This window comes from Rana temporaria, chromosome 1, assembly GCF_905171775.1.
Source record: "Rana temporaria chromosome 1, aRanTem1.1, whole genome shotgun sequence".
NCBI lineage: Eukaryota > Metazoa > Chordata > Amphibia > Anura > Ranidae > Rana > Rana temporaria.
Window position 1 is genome coordinate 246511086 of NC_053489.1, and position 26070 is coordinate 246537155.

At 43.5% G+C, this 26070-nt stretch overlaps 1 protein-coding gene across 6 annotated transcripts in view; it reads right to left on the reverse strand.

Moving 5' to 3' along the window:
• Window positions 1-26070, reverse strand: part of SLC12A6 (solute carrier family 12 member 6) — a 110923-nt gene that overhangs the window by 22370 nt on the left and 62483 nt on the right. For all 6 annotated transcript variants that reach the window (XM_040352753.1, XM_040352733.1, XM_040352724.1 and 3 more), the window contains 11 exons: window positions 24962-25019; window positions 22087-22261; window positions 21840-21958; window positions 17767-17865; window positions 15349-15468; window positions 12989-13093; window positions 12736-12904; window positions 9648-9843; window positions 9329-9498; window positions 8921-9052; window positions 1082-1189 (listed from right to left, as the gene is read on the reverse strand). In XM_040352753.1, coding sequence (XP_040208687.1) covers window positions 1082-1189; window positions 8921-9052; window positions 9329-9498; window positions 9648-9843; window positions 12736-12904; window positions 12989-13093; window positions 15349-15468; window positions 17767-17865; window positions 21840-21958; window positions 22087-22261; window positions 24962-25019 — 1451 coding nt within the window. The remainder of the gene's footprint in view (window positions 1-1081; window positions 1190-8920; window positions 9053-9328; window positions 9499-9647; window positions 9844-12735; window positions 12905-12988; window positions 13094-15348; window positions 15469-17766; window positions 17866-21839; window positions 21959-22086; window positions 22262-24961; window positions 25020-26070) is intronic.

Consider the following 26070-nt stretch of genomic DNA (forward strand, 5'->3'; position numbering starts at 1 on the left):
AAGAGGAAAATTGAGAGGGATAGATGACACTGCACAAACACTGTGTTGTCTATCATGCTTATTTTCGGGGAAACACGGTATATATGTATATATATTATTTTTTTATTTTTCTTTTCAATTCGAACACCCTAGAGAATAAAATAGCGGTCATTGCAATACTTTATGTCACACCGTATTTGCGCAGCGGTCTTACAAGCGCACTTTTTTTGGAAAAATTAATTTTTTAATAAAGAAAAAATAAGACAGCAGTAAAGTTAGCCCAATTTGTTTTTATATTGTGAAAGATAATGTTACATTGAGTAAATTGATACCCAACATGTCACGCTTCAAAATTGCGTCCGCTCATGGAATGGCAACAAACTTTTACCCTTTAAAATCTCTATAGGCGACGTTTAAAAAATTCTACAGGTTACATGTTTTGAGTTACAGAGGAGGTCTAGGGCTATAATTATTTCTCTCGCTCTACCAATCACGGCGATACCTCACATGTGGTTTGAACACTGCTTTCATATGCGTGCGGTACTCACGTATGTGTTTGCTTCTGCACGCGAGCTCGACGGGGCGCATTCCTGGCTCCTAACTTTTTTAGCTGGCTCCTAGATTCCAAGAAAATGTGTCAAGCTCCGACTTGGGTACAACCAGTCTGCTATAGCCGCTAGCCATAATCACCATCTTCTCCTGGCAGGGACAGCTTCCCCTGCCTGGCAGGGACAGCTTCCCCTGCCCGCCCCTGCCGGGAGAAGACAATTGCTGATTCTGCTGTCAGCACTGTGTGTTGATAGTAGAAATCAAGAACATTTCTTTCCTGGAACCTCTGGTTGCAGGAAAGAAATTTGCACATTGTATGGCTGGCCTAAGCAAGGTAACAATTTTTCCCTCCCATCCCTTCAATTGACATTGATCAGGATTTAAAATAGGCACAGAGAAGGTTTGCATTGTCTGTACAGGCACACTCCTATTCGACAATAACAGCCAACAAGTGTGTCCTCCCTTGTGATGTGACATCCCTGGACATGCACCTGGCCCAATGCTCCTGCTTAGGATGTGTTGTGAATCATCTGGCTTTGGAAAAAACACTTACCTCTCGTTCCCTGTCTGTCTTTGAAAGGCGCATTTGCCTCAACATCTGTGATCTTTGCTCCATCATAAGTGTGCGCTCATAGGTATAGGCAGAAATATCACTGTCATGCTGTAAGAGAAAAATTGATAGCTCAGATTAATCGATTTATGTCCTCTATACTATGCTACCTTAGCACTAGGTCAGTAAAGCAACAAAAAAAAAGAAAAAGAGTATGTAAAGCCAATCAATAAAATCTCAAATTTAAAAATCTGCAGCTTCCATTAAAATAAAGCCTAGTGATTCTGCCATGTAGATCCTTGTTTGGGCACTTCCTGTTCTGGTTACAATGCTCTGTCCCTTCTCCCAATTGCCCCGAGAACTGCCATGAAGCCATCCTTGGAGTGCATGCATGTGTAAATAAAGTAAGTGCAAAGAGGCTGCAGGTGGTCAGCAGTACAAGATGCAACAAAGGGTAAAAAAATATTAAAAACTAGTATTTTGTAAAAAAAAAAAAAATGCAATAGTTTATGATACATTGTGCTTTAACAAACAAAATGCCATAGTTAGGCTTTAGACCTACTTTACCACATCTAACTTCCCACCACACATTTTGAGGTACCAGAAGTGTAGAAAGTGTAGTGCATCATTATAAATAATGTGGAATACCCAATCTCCTCTTCACAGAGGGTATCCAGAGCCATACCCCCCACTAGACGCTGCAACTGAGAGGCTAAATAGTAAGCCCAGGTTCACACTAAGCTGCAGGAATGAAGCCAATTTTACTCCTGCATGGCAGACCCCGATTTCGGCTGCGATTTCACAGACATCTGTGTGGGGTTCTGCACAGTTGTCAATGGAAACTGCACCCCGAAATCGCAAAAAGTAGTACAGAAACTATGGTTTGAAATCGGACAGTGCCATTGCTGGCAATTGCCACCGATTTGACATGTCAAATCGCACTTATGTGAACCAGGGCTAAAGCCATGGGTTAGGGAAAGCTAAGCCCCCCTTTATCCTTTGCCCTTTGCAATTGCTCCAGCTTGCTCCTAGCTACCCTTGCATAACAAGGAGCAAAATATAGAATTGACCACTCTGAATACCGTATACGTAATAGGATGTTGTGAAGAAAATATAGCAGCTAAGGCATCATCATCTTAACCAGATTTGCTCTGCTGGCCATCAAAAGCCAAAGTTTGGATCAAACCTTCACCCTATCTCGAAATCTAGAGAGGAGGGGTACAATATTTAGCTTGCAATATTCTGTTAAGTCTCTGGAGATAATAATCCCCAGATATTTAAATGCTGAGATAACCGGGACATGACAAAATTATGCTAATTGGGAGTTAAGTGCAGAATCCATCTGCAACAGAGCCGATTTTGTCCAATTAATGGTAGGACCGGAGTATTTGCCATAATCTTGTATAATATGCATACCTTTACGTAAGGAGTGGTCAGAATCGCCCAACAATAAAAGCATATTGTCGGCATATAAAGAGATTTTTAATACAGCTTACCTGTAAAATCTTTTTCTTGGAGTACATCACGGGACACAGAGCGGCATTCATTACTATATGGGTTATATGGAGTACCTTCAGGTGTAGACACTGGCAATCTCAAACAGGAAATGCCCCTCCCTATATAACCCCCTCCCATAGGAGGAGTACCTCAGTTTTGTAGCAAGCAGTATGCCTCCCAAAATGGTCCTCAAAAAAGAGGGGTGGGAGCTCTGTGTCCCGTGATGTACTCCAAGAAAAAGATTTTACAGGTAAGCTGTATTAAAAATCTCTTTTTCTTTATCGTACATCACGGGACACAGAGCGGCATTCATTACTATATGGGATGTCCCAAAGCAATGCTTACAATGAGGGGAGGGAGAACATCTCCAAGACAAAAGGATTTAATTTAGAGATATACTCAAATCATAATAAATCCAATTTAGTTGAGAAAAATAATTTTAAATTTTAAATTTAACTCAAAAAAGAGGAGCCCCCGGAATCCGAGGGTCTCAAACTGCAGCCTGCAGCACTGCCTGCCCGAAGGCAGTATCAGTATTCCTTCTTACGTCCAACTTGTAGAATTTTGTAAACGTGTGGACAGAAGACCAGGTTGCCGCCTTGCAAACTTGAGCCATAGAGATCTGGTGGTGTGCTGCCCAGGAGGCGCCCATGGCTCTAGTAGAATGAGCCTTTAATGATACTGGAGGAGGCAACCCTTTCAAGCCGTAGGCCTGAGTGATTAATTGCTTAATCCACCTAGAAATGGTGGACTTTGCAGCTGCCTGCCCCTTCTTGGGCCCATCCGGTAGAATGAACAGCACATCTGTTTTTCGGATCTTCTTTGTAGCTTTAAGATAGGCCTTCATGGCCCTGACAATATCCAAGGTATGCAGCAACCCTTCCTTTCTGGAAGTAGGTTTAGGGAAGAAGGATGGTAATACCAAATCCTGGTTCAAATGAAAACTGGATATGACCTTCGGTAGGAAGGAAGGATGAGGGCGTAGAACGACCCTGTCCTTATGAAAAACAAGATATGGTTCCTTACAGGATAAGGCCGCCAGCTCCGAAACTCTTCTTGCGGAAACTATGGCAACCAAAAATACTAACTTCCTTGTCAGTAGAACCAAAGGAATATCAGCCAACGGCTCAAACGGTTGTTTCTGTAAACTTGACAGAACAAGATTTAAATCCCACGGACAAAGCGGGGATTTAACTGGAGGTCTAATACGTAAGACCCCTTGAAGGAAGGTCTTAACCAGCGAGTGGGTGGCCAGCGGCCGCTGAAACCACACTGACAGAGCAGAAATCTGTCCTTTGATTGTGCTTAATGCCAATCCTTTATCCACTCCTAGCTGGAGAAAACTTAATACTCTATCGATGGTAAATTTGCGAGAAAGCCATCGCTTGGACTCACACCAGCCTACATAGGCCTTCCAGACCCTGTAATAAATCACCCTAGAGACCGGTTTCCTGGCTCTGATTAGGGTAGAGATTACTTTCTGAGACAGACCTCTACCCCTGAGAATCAGGGATTCAGCTTCCAGGCCGTCAAATTTAGATGCCGTAAGGCAGGGTGGAGGATCGGACCTTGCGATAGCAGGTCTGGCCGTAGAGGAAGAGTCCAAGGGTCTCCCACTACCATCCTTAAGATTAGTGAGTACCCTGCCCTTCTGGGCCATGCTGGAGCTACCAGGATGACTGGTATGTGCTCCACCCGGATCCTGCGCAGCAGGCGGGGTAGTAACTGGAGCGGGGGAAACGCATAAAGAAGTTTGAACTGATGCCAAGGGCAAACCAACGCATCGGTTCCGCAGGCCATCGGATCCCTTGAGCGGGATATGAACCTGTCTAGTTTCTTGTTGAGTCTCGATGCCATGATATCCACGTCCGGCACTCCCCATCTTTGGCAGAGTGCTTGAAAGACTTGTGGATGCAGAGACCATTCCCCCGGCCATAGAGTCTGGCGGCTTAAGAAGTCCGCCTGAAAGTTGTCCACTCCTGGAATGAATATTGCCGATATGCAGGGCACATGAGCCTCTGCCCATAGGAGAATCAAGCTCACCTCTCTCTGAGCGGCTTGACTCCTGGTTCCCCCTTGGTGATTTATGTATGCCACGGCCGTGGCATTGTCTGATTGAATTCTCACCGGGAACCCCTGCAATTTTGACGTCCAAGCCCTGAGGGCTAGTCGAGCAGCTCTGAGCTCCAAGATGTTGATGGGCAACTGCTTCTCTGGCTTTGCCCAAGTACCTTGGCGAGTGCAACCATCCAAAATTGCTCCCCAGCCCATCAGGCTGGCGTCTGTGGTCACTATCTTCCAAGCCACTGGGCTGAAAGACTTCCCTTTCAGTAGATTCTGAGGGTCTAACCACCAACACAGACTTTGTCGGACTCTTGATGAGAGCGGCAACGGGATATCCAAGGCCTGTGGCCTTCTGCTCCATGCTGACAGGATGGCTGCCTGTAGGATGCGAGTGTGGCTCTGGGCGTATGGTACCGCCTCGAATGTGGCCACCATCTTGCCTAGTAACCTCATACATAGGCGAATAGTCGGTTCTTTCTTGCTTAGAACCAGTAGGATTAATTCCTTGATGGCTTTTACCTTCCTCAGAGGTAGGAACACTCCTTGTTGTTCTGTGTCTAATCTCATGCCGAGATATTCCAACTGCCTTGTGGGCTGGAAAGCTGACCTTTCTCGATTTAGGACCCAGCCGAACCTCTCGAGGTATTGGACCGTGAGGGCCACTGCTCGCTCCAAGCCGGGAGACGAGTGGTCTATGACTAGGAGGTCGTCCAGGTATGCTAGGATCGTGACCCCTTGGATCCTTAGCTTGGCTAGGATCGGAGCTAGGACCTTCGTGAACACCCGGGGGGCCGTAGCCAACCCGAAGGGAAGTGCCACGAATTGGAAGTGACGCGAAGCCACCATGAAGCGTAGATATCTTTGATGTGGCTGATAAATTGGAACATGAAGGTAGGCATCCTTTATGTCTATGGACGCCATGAAGTCGTCCTTCTGGAGTGTGGCAGCTGCTGACCGCACGGATTCCATCCGAAATGAGCGGATCTTTAGATATGCATTTACCATCTTTAGGTCCAAAATTGGCCTGACATCTCCATTGGGGATGATGAATAGGTTGGAGTAGAAACCCAGCCCCTGTTCCAGGCTGGCCGGAATCCGAGGCGGATCGTTTGGAATCCTCGACTCCTGGAAATGAGGAGGAGGAAACCTTAGGAAATCTAATTTGTAGCCTGTGGCCACGGAAGACCGTACCCACTCGTCGGGAATGCTGGCTTCCCAAATCTCTGAAAAGAGTCGCAGCCTTCCCCCCCACCTTCGTGGGTGGGGGCGCCCCTTCATAAGGTTGGCTTGGGGGCTGGTTTTGCTGGTTTGCGAAACCACTGCCTTTTGCCTCTAACAGCCTGTCCTTGTGACTTGCTGTTGAAGCCGAAGTTTGCTTTTGCAGGAGGCCGTCGATACTGCTTGGCATTAGAGGGCCCCTGCCCAGGGGAATACTGTCGTTTAAACGCAGGCCCCTGAACCTTCTTCTTAGTTGGCAAGAGAGTACTCTTGCCGTTTGAAATGGTCTGAATGTATTTATCTAGGTCTTCTCCGAAGAGTCGTCCTCCATGGAAGGGGAACCCTACCAGGAGCTTCTTGCATGGGGGCTCAGCCTCCCAGCTTTTTAACCATAAGAGTCTTCTCATATGGATAAGGGATAACGATAAACGTGACGCTTGCTGGATAGAATCCTTGATTGCGTCTACCGTAAAACATATGGCCTTAGGGACATCCGAAAATTCTTCTGCCTGCTGGGCAGGAATAAGTTTAAGCATCTGCTTAAATTGATCCGATAATGCTTGAGCGACCCCAATCGCAGCCACAGCTGGCTGTACTACTGCCCCTGCAGTAGTGAAGGAGTTCTTAAGTAGTGCTTCCAAGCGCTTATCAACTGGATCCTTGAACACCTGTATGTTTTCTACAGGGCATGTTAACGATTTGTTAACACATGAGATGGCTGCGTCCACTGCAGGAGTAGCCCATCTTTTGGAAAATTTTTCTTCCATAGGATATAGGACAGAGAACTTCTTAGGTGGTAAGAAGATCTTATCTGGCTTGTTCCAATCTTGGAACAAAACTCCCTCTAATAGAGGATGGATCGGAAACACAGCATTGCTTTGAGGCGCCCTCAGTGAACCCAAAGCTGAAACCGTCGATACCTGGAGATCTGGTACTGGCAAGTTGAATGCCCTATGGACCAAGTCCGACAATCCTTGAATCCACCAGCTCTCCCTCAGGGAGACTGCCCCAGACTCCTCTGTATCCGGATCTTCGATCCCTGAACCTACTTGGTCCTTGTCCAAGAGGTCGTCCAATTCCCCTGAGGAAAGGACCTCCTCTTCTGAGGGTCCGCGCTCGGGCGACGGAGATCTATTCCGCTTACTGCCCCGCATAGCTGCGGATATCATTTTTCCCATGCTTTTCTGCATCTCTTTTAAAGAGGTGAGTAATACCTCCTCCGTGACCATCTTAGGGTTGGACTGACCCGCGTCAGCTCCAGCCCCAGATCCCGATGGCCCCAAGGCTCCCTGTGGGGAAAGCAGCGGCATAGCATTGTCCGAGACCTCAGACTCTCTGGGGGAATCCCCACCTCTTGTACCCTTGTTTTTTGATGCCATGGTACAATACCGAGGTACACCTGCTACTTATTGGTACCTGGGACTTATAAATAGTTAAATGCCCAAACACCTGTTTGGGGGATAAAAAATGCTTCCTCTCCCCTAGATGACACTTCTCTTTTTTTTTTTTTTTTTTTCAAATCTAGGAAAGAAAAAAACATTCTGTCCCCCTGAGTAGTATTGCAAGAAAAACTATGAGATGGAAAAGAAACAGCCTATTTCTAGGCTTGAAAACAGTCTTTCTGAAGACTGCAATATTCTTTCTGGCCACTGTGTGTCCTCGGCGCCCCGTGCTTGCCGTTCTGGTCTTTCCTCCTCAGTTCCAAAGTATTGAATGAGCTATATGGAACAAACAAGGAAGGGCCGCCCCTTCCTTAAGCCACTGACCCGCCCTTCCCCCCCAGCAATCTCAAACAGGAAATGCCCCTCCCGACAGGGGGGGGGTGGGGTTGGGAGGAAGGGACCTCTCTGCTCCAGCAAACTGCAGCCATGAGGAGGTCAGCGTTTTGCCTGCTTTGCAGGCCGTGAGGAGGAAGACTGAATGGAGCATCGCCTGGAGGCTTGCAGGTAAGCACAGCTCTCTGACACACACATATATTTTTATATAACACAGGCCCCACTCAATGCTTTTCCAACACTACAAGGGAGGTCACATCTTATGGGGAATAATACATATAGAGCCATCCTATCTTTATGATATGTGACTAGTTTGCCAGATGCAGTGCATAACTTTAGGCATGTCCCCTGTGACCCCCCAGAAAAAACCTGCTAAGAACCAAGTTCCGCAAGTTTTCCCCTCACTTACCTGCTCCATGCCGCAGGACTTTGCCAAGCAAGAGGCCCAATCTTCCCCCATCTCGGTGGGGATGTCTAGACCTTCAGGCCCTGGGTTCCTATGAAGGATCCACTGTCCTGGGCCCATATAGCACTCTGGCAACAGAAACATTAGGCACCCAAAGGTTTCTAAGTTCTGGGCCCAGGGTCCAGCTCTCTAAAAAGACAAGCATTATGGGCTATACCCCAAGGGTTTGGGGTCCGGTTACTGACCACTTTAGCGCTGAGGCTTTTTTGGACAGAACCGGTTAGCTCACCTAATCCCAAGGATGTGGAGGCAAGCTAAACCATGACTAACACCTAAGACACTGGCGGAAAAACTGAGGTACTCCTCCTATGGGAGGGGGTTATATAGGGAGGGGCATTTCCTGTTTGAGATTGCCAGTGTCTACACCTGAAGGTACTCCATATAACCCATATAGTAATGAATGCCGCTCTGTGTCCCGTGATGTACGATAAAGAAAAAATTATTTTCTTTTGCATGGAGCCAAATCTTAATCCTACAATGGCATCATCAGCCTGAACACGGGTTGCCAAAGGCCCTATAGCCAAAGGAGCTGGTGATTTGACTGATACCAGACATGTGCTTATCAGCATATAAATGATATCTCATGAAAATTAGACCCATAAACGAAAGCATAGCTCTTGTTTTTTGGGTCAATTTCTCTTTAAATGCCATGATGTGATATTAGTATAACAGGGACTGCATTTTAGCCAGCTCTCTTGGTATAGGTATAAAACCATAGGTGTTGAATTTGCCAGGCTTGTGTACCCGAGGGGGAAAGCCTTATTTTTTTGTTTTAAATTTTTACTGACATTTTTTCCCCCCCTAATTTATAGATACACTCACCATTTCTACCACCTCCACATCAGCTTGGATACGTAAATGGTATAGGAATGTGGCCAAATCTTTCTTCATCTGAATGCTGTTGTCTTCCATTTGAGCCACTGTGAAAATACGCATCTTGCACTTCCGCCAAACCTGAATAAATTAGGCCATATAAGTACACACAAGAAAAAAAAAAAAGATTGCCATTATGAGATGCTTCCAATATTTAGCTATATTTCCACAGCTTATTCCTTCATACACAGAATCAAAATGAAAAATAGTAAAACGAAGGAATAGGAAGTTATGCAAAGTAAAAAATAAAAAATAGTCAGAAATGAGAAGTAATAATTACAAAAAATAAAGAGGAAACTGTAGGGACAGGAAATTGATGTAAATGTACAAGATCGGGGTGATGCAATATTCTTTCACCTTGTGCTGCTTTAGGAGGAATGGCAACAGCATTAACATTCCACCATCATGTACAATCCACCACACATCTATGTGACCCTCTGGTAGAATATCCCGAGATCCAGGAAACAGAGACACATTCTTAGCCACAAGCAGGGCTAGGCGGGCAGCTGTGGTGACACGAACAGTAGCTACAGGAGAAGAGTACAGGCTTAAAAATAGAAAAGTCTGGGTTTCATGAGGCAAAATTATTCAGAAAACAAGCAAAACATGTTAAAGGAGCAGTAACCAATTACACATTTTCGACATAAACCGTTTTGGAATAGAATGCAGTGCTTACCGATGAATGTCTTCCATGCCCGAGAGTCATCGCTCTGTCTCCAGCCACTTGGCCAACCCATAATCACAGTGTTGTGTCTCATTCCCCCAAGACCACAGGATTGGATAAGGTGAGACAAACCTTCTCTTTTCTTCTGGGCTACAACCACCTGACAGAAGCCTTTCACTCGTTCTTGTTCCATCAGCTGCTTCAATGCCTGCAGAAGATGAGAATGTAGCTAAAGAGCCTTGTCATCTGGACCGTGTTTTATCCACCACTTCTGCTTCGGATGAGATTTAGAGGGTACAACTTATTTGGGTACACACAGTTTCTATCTTGCTTCTTACTACCAACTGATGATTTAAAGGGTAACTCCAGGCAACAGGCTAGTTATATAAAAAAAAAACTGTGCAAAAGCATTTGAAATACTGCATATTTCACTGCATCTGGATTGCTTTGAGCACCCCATGTGTGTGGTGGGCACGTCCTGCTTCCCAAAGCCTGTGCTTTGTAACTTCCATTCTACTTGATGCATCACCAATCCAATACAAAACAAGGCAGGCAAACAAAGATTTGATGGCTTTGAGGAACATCTTACTTCTGACACAGCAAGGCAACTATAGTGGATGTGTTTGAAAATATCTACATACATAATTAATGTTGTAAAGGGCTGCACAAACTGTTGGCACTATATAAATCCTGTATAATAATAAAACGGCAGTAAGCATAAGGGGTTTCCAGATCACCAAAGGAGTGGGGTGTACTGGGACATTACAGGTACGCCTGGATAAGCTGGCAGGCTTTATTTCTTTATGAATTCTAAAGTTTAAAGTTAACCTCTCAGCCATTTTAAAACAAATGAAACAAAACATTTTCAGTAGAGTTTCAAATGGAATTAAATGTGGTCAAAGAGTGGTGAACCCCTCTTCTTCTAAGTCCATCAAATGACACAAGACATCATATACTGTCAGTTATACTACAGTAGGATTGGACGCTGGCAAAAAAAAATGTTTTGTAGGCTGGCCTAGGAGAACCCTTCCTATTCCCAGTATGCCTCAGTTAGTAGCACGCAGTACCAAGAGCATGATCATAAACAAAGAGGGATGGGACCTGTGTGCCTCAAGGGACTTCCAAGAAAATTATTTTAAGGTTAGTACAATAATAAAAAAAAAATCCTCGTCTGTTGGGGGCCTCAAAGACACATACTGTTAAGATATACAAAAATAGTCCAACTGAGGGGTGGGCAACAACAAGCAACGACTAACAGGCCCAACATGAATGAAACAGGAGGCTGCTGCCTGCAGTTCAAGAGCCCCTCAAAGAACCAACACTTGAAGCTGGCACCAGATGTTGCTAAACTCTACAATATGTAGGAAAGGAAAGACCAGGTGGTAAGTTAGCATAAGAACTAAACATGATGCCAGAAGAACTAGAGAATACTACTACCGTGGAATGACCAAACTTGGGAGAGAACCCTGAAACGTATGCCATAGCAGGAAACTGATGTACCTGATCCACCTGAAGCATTAAATGAAAAAAAACCTCCCTGAAGAAAAAACTTGCAGCCTAAAGCATGGTCAATAAGGAGAAGGGTTGTACACTGGCAAACAAAAAAATATGTAGACTGGCAGATAACCCCTCCTATTCCCAGTGTGCCTCATATAGTAGCAGGCAGTACCAAGAGCATGATCATAAACATAAGCCATAGCAGGAAACTGATGTACCTGATCCACCTGAAGCATTAATTTAAGAAGAAAACCTCCCAGCAGAAAAGGACACACAGCCTAGAGCATGGTCAATATGGTAATTCCTCTTCAAGAACTAAAAAGGATGTCCCAGTAATAAAAAAACAGAATCTCCCTAGATCAAATAAGTCTCTAGACCACAACTTACTTGACCATAAGGACCAAGAGAGAAAAAGGGGGTGCATGTTTGGAATGATTACCAAGGCAGACCTACAACACACCAAGGAAAGGGCTATCCAGGAAGACCAGATGATTTGGTCAGAGGTATCTCCAAGGAGAATAACAGTGGTCGCTGAAGCCCCTTGCAGAACAATCAATCCCACAGAGCCAGCCTGCCCACTTGGGGTTAGGTAGATTAAGGTTTCCTATATAAGCATTAGGCAGGAAATAAAAGTTAGCTCCCCTCATCAAAAACTTAAAAAAGGGAAAATACAGATCTGATAAGGCTGAGGACAAAGCTCACCTTTCTGTAAGAAGAAACAATTGTCCCTGGAGTAAGCCCAAAGAGAAACCTTCCCAAAAAGAACATGAACATGTCCAAACCTGAGTTACAAGGCTAGAGATTCTCCACAAATTCAACGATGCATCATAATCTGTGGAGCAACCATTAGGAGTCTTTTCAAAATGGCAAAGAATATTTGCCTGGGTAATAGAAAAACAAAGAAAATTGCCAGAAGGTCCTTTCCTCTTAAACTTACAAATCTACCAGTGAAAAAAAGTCTTAGACATTGGTGAAGAGATACCATGTAGGATATACAACACACCTTAGTGCGTAAATTGTTCCCCTATTTCCAAAAGTAAGCAGTAATTGCATTTGAATGGCTCGGAGAAAGCAGTGTGAAAACACAACATTTTATCCAAGTCAGATTCCAAACTGCCTCCTACTAAAGGTATGACAATACTTCTAAGTTGTCCAAAATAAATTTGACCCAACAAAGATCCCATGATAATGGGAGACCTACCTGATCTGGAACTGCAGAATGCAGCGCAGAAGAGTGCTGTCCCATGACACGATCTTCCTTAAGGTTTGGAGAGAAGACCTTGTCAGCTCCAGAACTAGAAGGCCAATTAGGCTGGGAACTACCTGATGCTCAATGGCTGACAATATGGTCTGCTAAGAGACCTGATCCACAGCATAAGAGGGAAAGGCTGAGTTTAGGAGAAACTGGAGAGAAGTACTCCCCGACCCAAAGGAAATGGACATAAGGGCAAATGCGGTGTAAACCTTTCCACTGAAGAACCATATTGATTATAACGGTCTGCACTTCTGTTAGATAGATTAACTGCTAAATTGCTTAGTTATGAAATCGTTTGACTGATATGCACAGACATGCATTGCAAAATATGTAATACTGTAACCATACCTGCTCTGCTGCCAGAGCTTCTGCATAATTCTCCAGGTAATCCCCAATCAAAACAGACCCAACAAGAGTTAGGCCTTTCCCAGCTTTCAATTGGGATGCAAAGGAAAGGAGGTGTGGCTGCGATACATGTAGATCGGAATCCAGTTTTACCATAACAAGGAGCTGTGGCCTAGGTAGTAGGGAAAAAAAGGCATAAATGATACAAGAAATCATAAACACACATTATTAACATAAAATGGTTGGCTAGCATTACCTCCAGTTTTTAGTGTGTGGAGGTCCCTCTTCCAGTCTAAGTAAAGCAAAGCGTGCAGCACTCAGAGAAAGACCTCTGATCCCATCTCCCCATTCTTTTTCCGCTCTGTAGAAAAAAGTAAGAGACAAAAAACATCAGCTAGTAAGTAAAAGCTGTACAGTAAAAATGCATTACAGGCAAAGGTGCAGTCATAGGCAAAAATACTGGCACCCATGAACTTCGCCCATAAAATGTTTAGGCATTTTCATGTTTAATTTATTTTCTTTGTATTGGTATGACACAAAAAAGTTGAGAAACAAAAAGCCAAATCTGACACATTCCATGTAAAACTCCAAAAATGGACCAGACAAAAATGATTAGCACCCTCAATTTAATATTTGGTAGCACACCCCTTGTATAAAATAACTGAGATCAATTACTTCCTGTAACCATCAATGAGTTTCTTATACCTCTCTACTAGAATTGTGGACCACTTTTTGGCCAACTGCTCCAGGTCTCAGATTGGAAGGGTTCCTTTTCCCAACCGCTGTTTTGAGATCTTTCCACAGGTGCTCTATAGGATTTAGATATGGACTTGATGCTGGCCAGTTCAGTACTCTCCAGCACTTTCTCTTAAACCATTTCTGGGTGCCTCTGATGGAGACCCAACTTTCTGACACGGGGGCCCTACATAGCACCCCGGAATTCTTTGGTAGTCTTCCGATGTCATAATGCCATGCACACTGTCAAGACATTCAGTGCCTTAAGCAGTAAAGTAACCCCAAAACATCAGTGAACCTCCACCATGTTTGACTGTATTCTTTTCTTTAACCACTTCAATACAGCGCATTTTCACCCCCTTTCTGCCCAGGCCAATTTTCAGTTTTCAGCACTGTCGTACTTTGAATGACAATTGCACGGTCATGCTACACTGTACCTAAATGAATGTTTACCATTTTTTTCCCCACAAATAAAGCTTTCTTTTGGTGGTATTTGCTCACCTGTGCGGTTTTAATTTTTTGTGCTATAAACAAAAGAAAAGTGACAAGTTTGAAAAAAAAAACACAATATATTTTTTACTTTTTGCTATAATAAATATCCCAATTAAAAAAAAAAAAATTTTTTTAGGCAGATATGTATTTTTCTACATATATAAATAAAATAAATAAATCGCAATAAGTGTATATTTATTGGTTTGGGCAAAAGTTATAGTGTCTACAAAATAAGGGATAGATTTATGCCATTTTCTTTATATTTTAATAGTAATGGCGGCGATCTGCGATTTTTATTGTGACTATGACATTGCGGCGGACATATCGGACACTTTTGACACTATTTTTGGACCATTCATATTTATACAGCGATTAGTGCTTTAAAAATGCACTGATTACTGTATGTCACTGGCAGGGAAGGGGTTAACACTAGGGGGCGATCAAGGGGTTAACTGTGTTACCTAGGGAGTGATTCTAACTGTAGGGGGAGGGGACCAATCGGTGTTCCTCTGTACTGGAAACACACGATCGATCTCCTCTCACCTGACAGGACGTTGATCTGTGCGTTTACAGGACGCCATATGACGCGCTTAGGATGGGAGATCCCTCCTGCGGACGTCATATGTCTATGGGTGGGAAGGAAGTGGTTAAAGGCCTAATTTCTTTATCTGAAAACAGAATAATGGGTTTTACCAAAAAGCCGTAATTGTGTTCGTCTGGCCACAGCACATTCTCCCAAAATAATTTTGCATTCCTCAAGTAAATTTTGACAACACTGTTATTTTTTTGTCTTTCCTCCACATCCAGAGAGATTAGCTACAGTGCCATAGGCTGTAAACTTCAACAACGTTTCACACAGTGAAGATTGACTTGTACCCTTGACATTGTCGATGCTTTTCCACAATTTTTGTTCTCAAATTCTCAGACAATTCTTTGCTGCTCTCTTTTCCATGCTCCGTGTGACACACAGACACACAACAGAAACGTTGAGTAAATTTTTCACCATTTTAACTGGTTGCTGGTGTGATTTTTAGATTGTCAACACCAGTTGATACAAGTGAGGTCAATTACAAATTACAGGAGCATCACATACTTGGAATGCAATTATTTCTTGCAATTATTTCTTACAATTTTGAGAAGGTGGCAAAAATTTTGTCCAGTCTGGTTTTGGAATTTTTGCGTGCAATGTGTCATATTTGGCTTTTTGTTTTTCCACTATGTGCCATACCAATACAAACAAAATGAATAAACATGACAATGCCTAAATATTTGTAGTTGCAACAATTTTCCTGGCAAAGTGGTACATTATCTGACAGAAATGCAGGGGGTGCCAATATTTTTGGCAATGACTGTATCAGTCTAAAGACAATGCATATCATATTTGCTCACCCATGATATTCTATGTACTTGTAGATCATTCCAGCAATCACCATGGAAATAAGGGCATAATACCAAGATGATATGAACATTAAGGCTAAGCAAAGAGCCATCCCTAAGAATGATAATGTCCTGTAATACAAACAAGCACAGAAGGCAACAATTAACAAAAAACGGTATACACAAAAATAATTAAATTCTGCATACAAATAACTTATAATTATAAAAAAAAAAATATATATATATATATGAATCAGTCACTCTTGCTACCAACCATATGATGCGGTTTGTTTCTAGAGTAGAGTCCAGGTGGTTTTGGCATCAATCCCAGCACAGGATAATCTGTTATTTTTGGCGAGACGAACTAGTATGGACTTCAAGGTGTCAGCATTGTCATTCTTTAGGGTTAGGTATGGGCAAGGTCAGGGATTAAGGTGACATTTTTGTGAGTTGTCAGAGTAAGTTTTTTCGGTTACCATAAAGTGTCAAGCTTCAGGGTTAGGTTAAGGCGTATTTAAAGCAATTTTTTTTTAGTTCTGGATAAAGTTGGAAAGGGTTAGATTAATTGGTCAATGTTTTTATTAAGACCCCACTCACACTAAGGCACTCAAAAACTGCCCATAAAACGTCAGGAGTTTTTGGGGTGCTTTTGCGGCGCGCTTTTAAAAAAAAAATGTAAAAGGTCATCTGACAAAGTGACATAAAAAAAAAAAAAAAGCCATTTTGCGGCGCTTTTGAAGCACCTCCCATTCATTTCAATGGACAGGGGCGTTTTCAAAGCTCTCCAAACATGCCCCAAAGATGCTGCTTGCAATGACTTATTGCACTGCCCCACCAGTGCACCGCCCCAGTGTGAAAGCATCCATTGAAATGAATGGGAAGCAGTTTTCAGGAGTTTTTTTTAGTGCAAATGCGCTTGAAAAGCACTTCAGCTTTAAAACATACAAAACATGTCATATGTGCTTTTGTCCAGTGCATTTTGAAACAGACGAAACAAAAGCATTTACAGTTTTTTTAAATAGGATTTTCATACACTGAGGGTTTATTTCATAGCTGGAGGTAGTCATTTATACTTGTACTCGTACTTGTAACCAATGTCACTGTCAGAGAAAGCAAAGGGAAATCCAAAATGTTAGATTTGTCACCAGGACAAGAGGTGAAGGTAAGTCTTCAAATGACTTTAATTCCACTTCAAGCATTAGAGAGTCCATCGGTTCACATGAGGAAAGAATTAGGTGTTTGAGGTGGACTAAGGTTTTACTATTTTGGGTTATTCTATTATTACACCTATTTTTGCAACCAAAACGTTCAAACTCAGAACTACTTGAGTTCTCAGCATTAATTATGAACTATGCATGGTAATGTAAATTCATGCAAACTTTAAATAAGTAAGAAACAAGCAAAAGAATAGAAATAGAAAAAAAAAATATATATATATATATATATATATATATATATATATATATATATATATATATATATATATATATATATATATATATATATATATATATATATAAAACTTAAAGTGGTTGTAAAGGCTGAAGGTTTTTTTACCTTCATCCATTCTATGCATGAAGGTAAAAACCTTCTGTGTGCAGCTCCTAATACTCACCCGAGCCCCCTCTTGATCCAGCGATGTGCACGAGAGGCTCGGCTGTCCCGGGACTCCCTATCCTCAATGGCTGAGACAGCAGTAGGTGTCCATTGCTGTCAATCACAGCCAGTGAGCCAACGAGGAGAAAGCGGGGGGGCAGAGCCGTGGCTCTATGTGTCTTATGAATGCATAAAAAATAGGTTCGGGAACGAGCATGCAGTGGTGCCCCCAGGGAAAGTGGCTTTCTCTGGGGGCACTGCTCGAGGGAGAGGAGCCAGGAGCGCCAGCGAGGGACTCGAAGCAAGCTTTACTATCACTTTAAAATAAAACAAAAACAAAAGTGATTGTAAATTCTTGTTTAAAAATAAATAAAAAATAACAAACATTTTATAATTGCCTCCTCTGTGCAGTTGGTTTTGCACAGGGCACCTTGGATCCTCCTCTTCTCAGGTTCCTCTTCGGCTCTTCTGACCCCGCCTTCCTGTTGAGTGCCCCCATAGCAAGGTGCACCTGAGCCGAGACCATTCAGACACTGAGCCCTGACCTGGCCCCACCCACCCCATTCCCTAATTGGCTGACTTTGAGTGACAGCCGTGGGAGCCAATGGCACCTCTGCTGTGTCTCAGGAAATCAGGGGGAGAGTCCCAGATGGCTAGGACACTCGTGGACATTGCTGGAGAGAGATGAGGCTCAGGTAAGTATTAGAGGGTGCTGGGGAGGCTGCTACACACAGAACAGTTTTTATCTTAATGCATTAAGATAAAAAAAACATTCTGCCTTTACAACTCCTTTAAAATCAAACAAAGGTTGAAAGATATGATGGTGGAACTTACCAGTGGTAATACTGGAAACGAGGCCGCCAGTTCGGAGAACGGAGAAGAGTCTGTAACCCACAAGCCAAGTTCACAAAAAGGTAGCACATCAGGAAAAACCTATGAAGAAGGAACAAGAGACTGAGGCATGGATAGGGTCTAGACAAAACAGGCTTCAGCATCTGTAAACTATACTGTATATTGTAACACATTAGGCTTAATTCAAAAATACTTTTACATAAGTATAAGGCTCTTTAATTTTAAGTCATGTGACTGTAATTTTCAAATCTGATTGGAGCCAGCTGAAAATAACTGTCACTTTTTATAAGTAAGTGTACATATCCTGGGGTGATAGCTTGTGAGAATTGAGCCTAGGGTACGCAATTTGTTAAAGACAAAGGAAAGATGGATAAAGATGCATCAGAATTAAAGGTACTGTACTGTAAAATATGATCAGCTATTACTAAGAGTTGTAGTTTATGCAAACCCTAAAAATGAACTTCCCTTATTTGTTCCATTTTGGCCTGTTAAATATACAACCGAAAGTGCTTTGTTTTATATGTTCAATAAAAGGACACAAATACCCACTGATCCTGCCAGAAATCCAATAACTTTGTACATCCTTTTCACTCACTGCACTAAAATATCAGGCAGTGTTATCAGTCCTGTAAAGCTCTCCTCCGTGAACTGCAGTACACCTTTCTTTATGTTATTCATATGATGAGAGAGGAAGGCATTCTGTATTCCTAACACACTAAAGAAGCCTTTCCAGTCTCAGGGAACCCCTGCTAAAAAAATTACTAGATCTACAACACGATACATTAGTGTGATGGTCTGTGGGAAGAATGCTCCCTACACTTGTGGTCTTAAGAAGGACTGACCCCATTACAGATAGCTAAAAAGGATCAATGGTGTCAGTGGGAACTTATCTGAGAAGCAGAAATTGCTCAAGGAACCCCTAGCAACCGCTGGAGGAACCCTGGTTTGGAAACCCTGCAAGTGCTAGTTCACACCAGACGCAGTTCCGTGCGCTTTTTTTCTGCACTAAAAATGCATGCACAGTGTTTTTCATGTATTCCAATGGCTCTAGTTCACACCATGCAGTCAGTTTCCGCTGCAGAAACTGACTGGAAACTGACTGCATGGTGTGAACTAGAGCCATAGGAATACATGGAAAACGCTGTGCATGCATTTTGTGCAGAAGGAAAGCGCACAAGACTGAACAGAACTGCTTCTGGTGTGAACCAGCACTAAAATGGGACAACGCTGCTCTTTCATATTACAGTGAGCGAGTGTTATTACCCCGGAAAAAGAAGTGTGCTACTGGCAGGATCATCAGTTGAAAGTAAAGTGAAGTGAAAAGAAGCCTACAATTTTTTTGTCCTTGGGTTTAGATACATTTTAATAATATTTGGCCCTTTTCAGAACTCTGCGGTACCCGATTATTTCTAGAGTTTAATTTCAGCTCTTGCTTTCATTTGGTGTACTAATTTCTGTTTTAAAATGGTTGCCTATTAAAACTGTGCGGAGACTTGTATCCTTCCTGATAAAAAAACTTATTAGAGCTATATTTAAATTAAAATGTAGAGTAACAGCTTGCCATTCTTTTCAGTGTGATAGACAGTGGTGAGCAGAGAGATGAGAACAAATGCAGCAATGACTTCTCTTAAAGGGGTTGTAAAGGTAAAAAAAAAATCCCCAAATAGCTTCCTTTACCTTAGTGCAGTCCTTCTTCACTTATCTCATCCTTCCATTTTTCTTTTAAATGTCCTTATTTCTTCTGAGAAATCCTCACTTCCTGTTCTTCTGTCTATAACTACACACCGTAATGCGAGGCTTTCTTCCTGGTGCTTTTCTTCCAGGATGCCCACTAACACACAGCTCCTTTCTCTATCTGCAAAGTAGGGAGTGTCCTGACTTGCCTGCTCACCCCCTCCCCCCTCAAGAGGCTTTCTCCAAACCAGGGAGAAAGCCTTGCATTACTGTGTGGAGAAATAAGGACATTTAAAAGCAAAATGGAAAGATGAGGTAAGTGAAGGAGGACTGCACTAAGGTAAAGGAAGCTATTTAGGGATTTTTTTTTACCTTTAAGGCCCCGTACACACGACCGAACATGTGTGTACGGCCGGTCTGACAGGATTCCAGCGTACATTTGCCCGCCAGACCGTTTTCGAGCGGACAAATGTTTCTAAACTTGCTTAGAAACATGCCCGCTGGAATCCTGTCCGTCGGACATGTTCGGTCATCTGTACAGACTTACCGTACATGTCCGAGCGGCCGCCATCCCTCACATGCGTCAAATGACTTTGACGCATGCGTGGAAGCATTGACCTTTCAGCGTCGCCGCGTCATCGTCGCGGCGACGGCGCAAACACGACACTGCGATGTCTGTCCGCGCGGATTGTCTCTCATTTCTGTATGATGGTGTGTACAGCCATCATACAGAAATCTCCGGGCGGGCATGTCTGCTGAAAACGGTACGGCGGACCGTTTTCAGCGGACATGTTTGCCCGTGTGTACAAGGCCTAAGACCCATGAAGGTCAGTGTAATATGACTGAACAGTGAAGTCACATCTGTTATCCTAGACCAGTGATGGCGAAACTTTGGCACCCCAGATGTTTTGGAACTATTTTTCCCCATGATGCTCATGCACTCTGCAGTGTAGTTGAGCATCATGGAAAATGTAGTTCCAAAACATCTGGGGCGCCAAAGTTTGCCATCACTGTCCTAGACCTAGTAGGTGTGAAGTCATACAAACAGAATGGATGTCAGAATGAATTACAGTGTCTGCACAACAGAACACAGCCACTAATAAAAAGAATGGCATACCCCAAAATCCAACAGACATACTAGAAGGAATAAATAGGGGAATTGTATGTAAATTACGCATACCGTATTTATTCGAGTATAACGCGCAAAATTTTATACCCAAAAAAAAGATCAAAGTTTGGGTGCGCGTTATACTCGAGGACTTTGTCCCCCCCGCCGCTACCGCCGCCGCACACGCCGCTGCTACCGCCGCCGCCACCGAAGCCACCAACGCCGCTACAACGTTAATCACGCGGCGCGGGGGAACATTAGACAGCTTTCGTTTGAATAGCCGTTTTCCCTGCCGCGCGTAGACACTCCCCCTTGGACGGATCTGTCCAATCGCGAGCAAGGGGGAGTGTCTATGCGTGGCAGGGAAAACAGCTGTTCAAACGAACGCTGTCTGTAATGTTCCCGCGCGCCGCGTGATTAAAGGTAAGGGGACATGGCTGGACATACGGGGGCATGGCTGGACAGACAGGGGGCATGGCTGGACAGACAGGGGGCATGGCTGGACAGACAGGGGGCATGGCTGGACAGACAGGGGGCATGGCTGGACAGACAGGGGGCATGGCTGGACAGACAGGGGGCATGGCTGGACATACAGGGGGCATGGCTGGACATAAATGATTTTTGGCAATTACAATGATTTTATACCGATTTTTTATTGAAAATTAGGGGTGCGCGTTATACACGGGTGCGCGTTATACTCGAATAAATACTGTACTTAAGTGTATGTCCACAAAAAAAACAACTTTTAACTTTAAAATGACCAACTTTGTCAAATAATCTGGAAGAAAAACTGTGGATGATTCAGGAAGCCAATGTATACATAAGTGAACAAAAAAAGAAACTATGAACCAATATTTCATAGACTTTATAACAAAAAAATATATATAATAGCAATGTAAAGAATCAACCAGCAACTGTCCAACCTTACCTTGATTCCAATAAATGCACATTCTACAAATGCACTCGCATAGTTAAATCTATTGTCAAATGTAAACTTTTATCATATTTTTATTTTGATTATCTATTAATATATATGTTTCACAATGTAAATTATTTGTAAATATTAAAAAAGTAATGAACATGAAAGTTAGTGAGTAGACCAATCTGCTGGTGTGCTATTGTACGGTGCTAAAAACAATACATTGAAAACTACAAACTACTTAGAAAGGCTAATGGTACCCACTTTGAATTGTGCAGTTGTATATCCCCCCAAAAATTATTTGTACCAAATATATATGAAATCACTCGAATTGCAGTTAATTAAATTACATACATGGACAGGATTGGTGCGACCAAATCCAAAGAAGCAATGAGAATCCCCAACTCAGCAATTCCAGCTGTAAGCAACAATGCCCAAGTAGGTTCCCCGTTACTCTTTCCATGACCAAATACCTGTTTTTGTAAAAGAAAAAAAAAAAAAAGATAAAAATGTTATTGTCCACCTTTCACATGTAAATCTATTTTTCCTCTAGGTACAGTATCAAAAAATATCAAAATTTTTCATGTCATTCAGATGTTACCCTCAGGAAAGGGATGATTCCATCTTTGGCAATGGCCTGAAGCAGGCGTGGGGCCCCCGTCAAGCTCTGTAGTCCAGCTCCACAGGTAGAAAAAAATGATCCAATCACTATGACCCAAGGGGAAGGCCAAGAGAGGGCCCCTACTACAAGAGTTCCCTTTACCGCATCTCCAAACCTGCAAGAAACAAGTCCTAGATGTCATACTGAATATATCTGCACAAGCCACCAACCAGTTTCTTCTGCTTCCACAGCAAGAGACTATGAAAGGTACAGTTTATGCCTTCATCACTTTTGCTTTGAATACTGCAACATCATCCAACCCTCTAATAAGATTTGGATGTCATCAGCGTATAGATGGTATTGGAAGCCGTGGGAGGTTATCAAGTGACCAAGGGAGGAGGTGTAGATAGCGAAGAGAAGGGGTCCAAAATCAGAGCCTTGGGGGACCCCCACAGAAAGAGGCAATGAAGAGGAGGAGTTGTGATAGGTAGGAGGAGAACCAGGATAGAGCAGAATCTTGGAGGTCAAGGAAACTGAGTTTATTCAGAAGGACCGGGTGGTCAAAACTATCAAAGGCCACAGAGAGGTAGTAGGTGTACGGAGTAGTGACAATTTGTTTTAGTAGTTAATAAATCGTTAATGAGTTTTAGTAAAGCAGTTTCTGTGGAGTGATGCGAGGAAAAAAGCTGACTAAGAGGTCAACATTGTTATTTTCAACGAGGTAGGAGCCAAGACGTTGTAGACTAAGGGCCAGATTTACAAAGGAGATACGACGGAGTATCTCAGATACTCAGTCGTATCTCTCAGAGTATCTATGCGACTGATTCATAGAATCAGTTACGCATAGATATCCCTAAGATCCGACAGGTGTAATTGTTTTACACTGTCGGATCTTAGGATGCAGTACCGCGGCCGCCGCTGGGGGGGAGTTTGCGTCGTATTCCAGCGTCGGGTATGCAAATTAGGAGTTACGGCGATCCACAACGGTTTTTCGCGTTCGCTACGTCGCTGATAGTCTAGTTTCCCGTCGCAAATTTAGTCGTCGTTTTGGGTGCCCTAACTTTACACAGCACACGTATGTGCTGTATAAAGTATGGCCGTCGTTCCCGCGTTGAAATTTAAAAATTCACGTCGTTTGCGCAAGACGTCCGGGAATACGGAAGTACGCTACGCACGTCGCAGTTCGAAAAAATGATGTTACTTCGCGCAAAGCACGGCGGTAATTTCGAAACGGAGCATGCGCAGTAGGTCCGGCGCGGGATCGCGCCTAATTTAAATGGCACACGCCCCTTTAAATTACGCGGGCTTATGCCGGAGGCCGCCAGCGTAGGTTTTCATTGCAAGTGCTTTGTGAATCAGGCACTTGCGATGAAAACTTGCGGCGGTGTAACGTATCTACGATACGTTACGCCGCCGCACTTCTACGTGAATCTGGCCCTAAGAGTTCTACAAATTTTGAGGTAAGTGGGGCCAACGAGTAAGGTCTTAAAGTGGAGTCCCACCCAAAAATGGAACTTCCACTTTTCGGAACCCTCACCCCCCCTCCGATGTCACATTTGGCACCTTTCAGGGGGAGGGGGGTGCAGATACCTGTCCAAGATAGTCCAGGTATTTGCACCCACTTCTGGAAATACACTACTGCGGCAGCCACGCCCCTACCCGCAGCCCCCGCTGTCTTCTGGGAAACACTTGCCAGGAGAGAGCGGGGACCAGTGACGGCGAGCCGCGCTACTCGCGCATGCGCAGTAGGGAACCGGGCAGTGAAGCCGCAACACTTCACTTCCCGATTCCCTCACCAAGAATGGCGGCGGGTGCAGCAGAGGGATGAGCTATTGCTTGTCCTCGGCTGCCGACATCTTGGGCGCACTGGACAGGTAAGTGTCCATATTTTAAAAGTCAGCAGCTGCAGTATTTGTAGCTGCTGGCTTTTAAAAAAAAAAAAATTGGGGCGGAACCTTCGCTTTAAGTTGTTCAGGTTGGTGGGGTCCAGTGAGGGCTTTTTAAGTATGGGAGTGATCTGTGCATGCTTTAGAGGGGAAGGGAATGTGCCACTAGAGAGGCAGTGATTAAAGATGTGAGTGAGGGAGCATAGAAGGGTGACCGTAGTAGTTGCGAGGGAACAGGAATCAGAGGACAATTGGTTCTTTCAAGGAGCCCTTACATTTTTTTCCCCCCCAAGCCTATACATTTTGCCCTCTTGTAAATCATGTTAAAAAGGACCCAACCATCTTCCTTCCTACCCTAATCTTTCAACATTTTGAAGGCAGGGACCAATGTGAATGTACAATTCATATGCCAAGAGCTGCGCAAGTTGATAATAAATTAATAAAAATGTAATATATTGCAGCTTAACTATCTTTAAATGTAGTGCCTGCATTAGTTTCCTTTTTTAGGCTTTTTTTCCCCCCACCTGGAGATCCGCCCCTGTAAGATAACTCATGTTTTTTAGTGCCCCCAATCTGGATAAAACAAGCATGGGGGGCATCTTTGGACAACAACCTTGCTAGTCTGGAGGGAGAGAAGCGATAGATATACTAGCAGATTTACATACACTATTAAATTGAAGCCAAACTCCAGCTAACACCTAATAAACGGTTACAGCAACAGATTTTTACTTTTGGGATAAAAGGTTTTACATAAATAAATAAAAATTGATCGCTGTACGCTCCCCTGTCAGTGGTAAATTGTTCGTCTTGGCCCTGTAGCTGCTACATCTGCAGGTGAGCTTACTGGCTGGATCACCAGATGAAAAAGGAAAGAAAGCCTAAAAAAGAAAACAAATGCAACTACCGCATCTCAGAATTGGTAAGCTGCAATAAAAATGTTTGCTTTTGGGTTTAATACCGCTTTAAAGAATAAACTTCACAATACTTACTTATCTCTGAGCACTACTCCATCAATGCAGGCTCCAAACAAGAGAACATTACTGAGATCTAAAATCCACAGAATCAAGGAAAGTAACTAAAAGCAAAACTGTTTATGTTCAACATAAGGATTTTAAACATGAGAGATCATATTTTTTGCCAAAAAAAAAAAATCTTGCGTTACAAAATATGAAAATTCTCTGTAGACATTTGATAAAAGTTGTACTCCCAGCAAGCAGCCAAATGCACAGTGAAGAAAATGTGTGTGCAATATATGGTACATAGAAATTTTTTCAGGCCACTCATTGACTTCTATGGGGAGGCGGATGTCAGCGGATATGTGTCCGCTGACACCGGCCTGGCATCCGATCCGGCAAGATCCACTGAAAACAGACGTATTGTGATACGTTCCCCATCCGTCTAGCGGGATGGAAAACAGACAGGCGGTTCATTTTCATCCGCTCTCCCCATAGAGAACAGCAGGGCTCTGACAGGTCCGTCTCTGTACAGTGAGCTAAGACGGACCTATCATCCGCCTGCTCAGCAATCCCTGGAGCGATCTCCGCTGAACAAACCAAGTCCATCAAAGCGGATCCACCCTGTTGGAAAGAGGCCTAAAGCCTTGTACACACGATCAGATTTTCCGATGGGAATTGAGTGATGACAGGCTTTTGTCGGAAAATCGGACCGTTTGTACGCTCCATCAGACAATTGTTGTCAGATTTTCCGACAACAAACGTTGGATGGCATGCTGTCAATTTTCCGACAACAAATGTGTGCTGTCGGATTATCTGATCGTGTGTACAGAAGTACAAACACGCATGCTCGGAAGCAATGCTAACCATGCAAACACAACATTAGCAGAAGATGCCCAAAGGGTGGCGCTAAAGAGCTGAAAAAACACGCAGTTTCATGTTTGTTGGCCGACAATTCTTTGCCATTTTTATGCAAGACAAATTCCTTGCCAACGCCCTTCGGACAAAAGTCCTACGCTTTGCCTGCAGAAAATCTGAACGTGTGTACAAGGCTTAAGACTGACCCAGGAAATTGTGAAGTTATTTTCCGGGTGTTGCAGTGTGATAGGGTTGTGTGGATCACCAGCCTGGATGTACAGGATTGC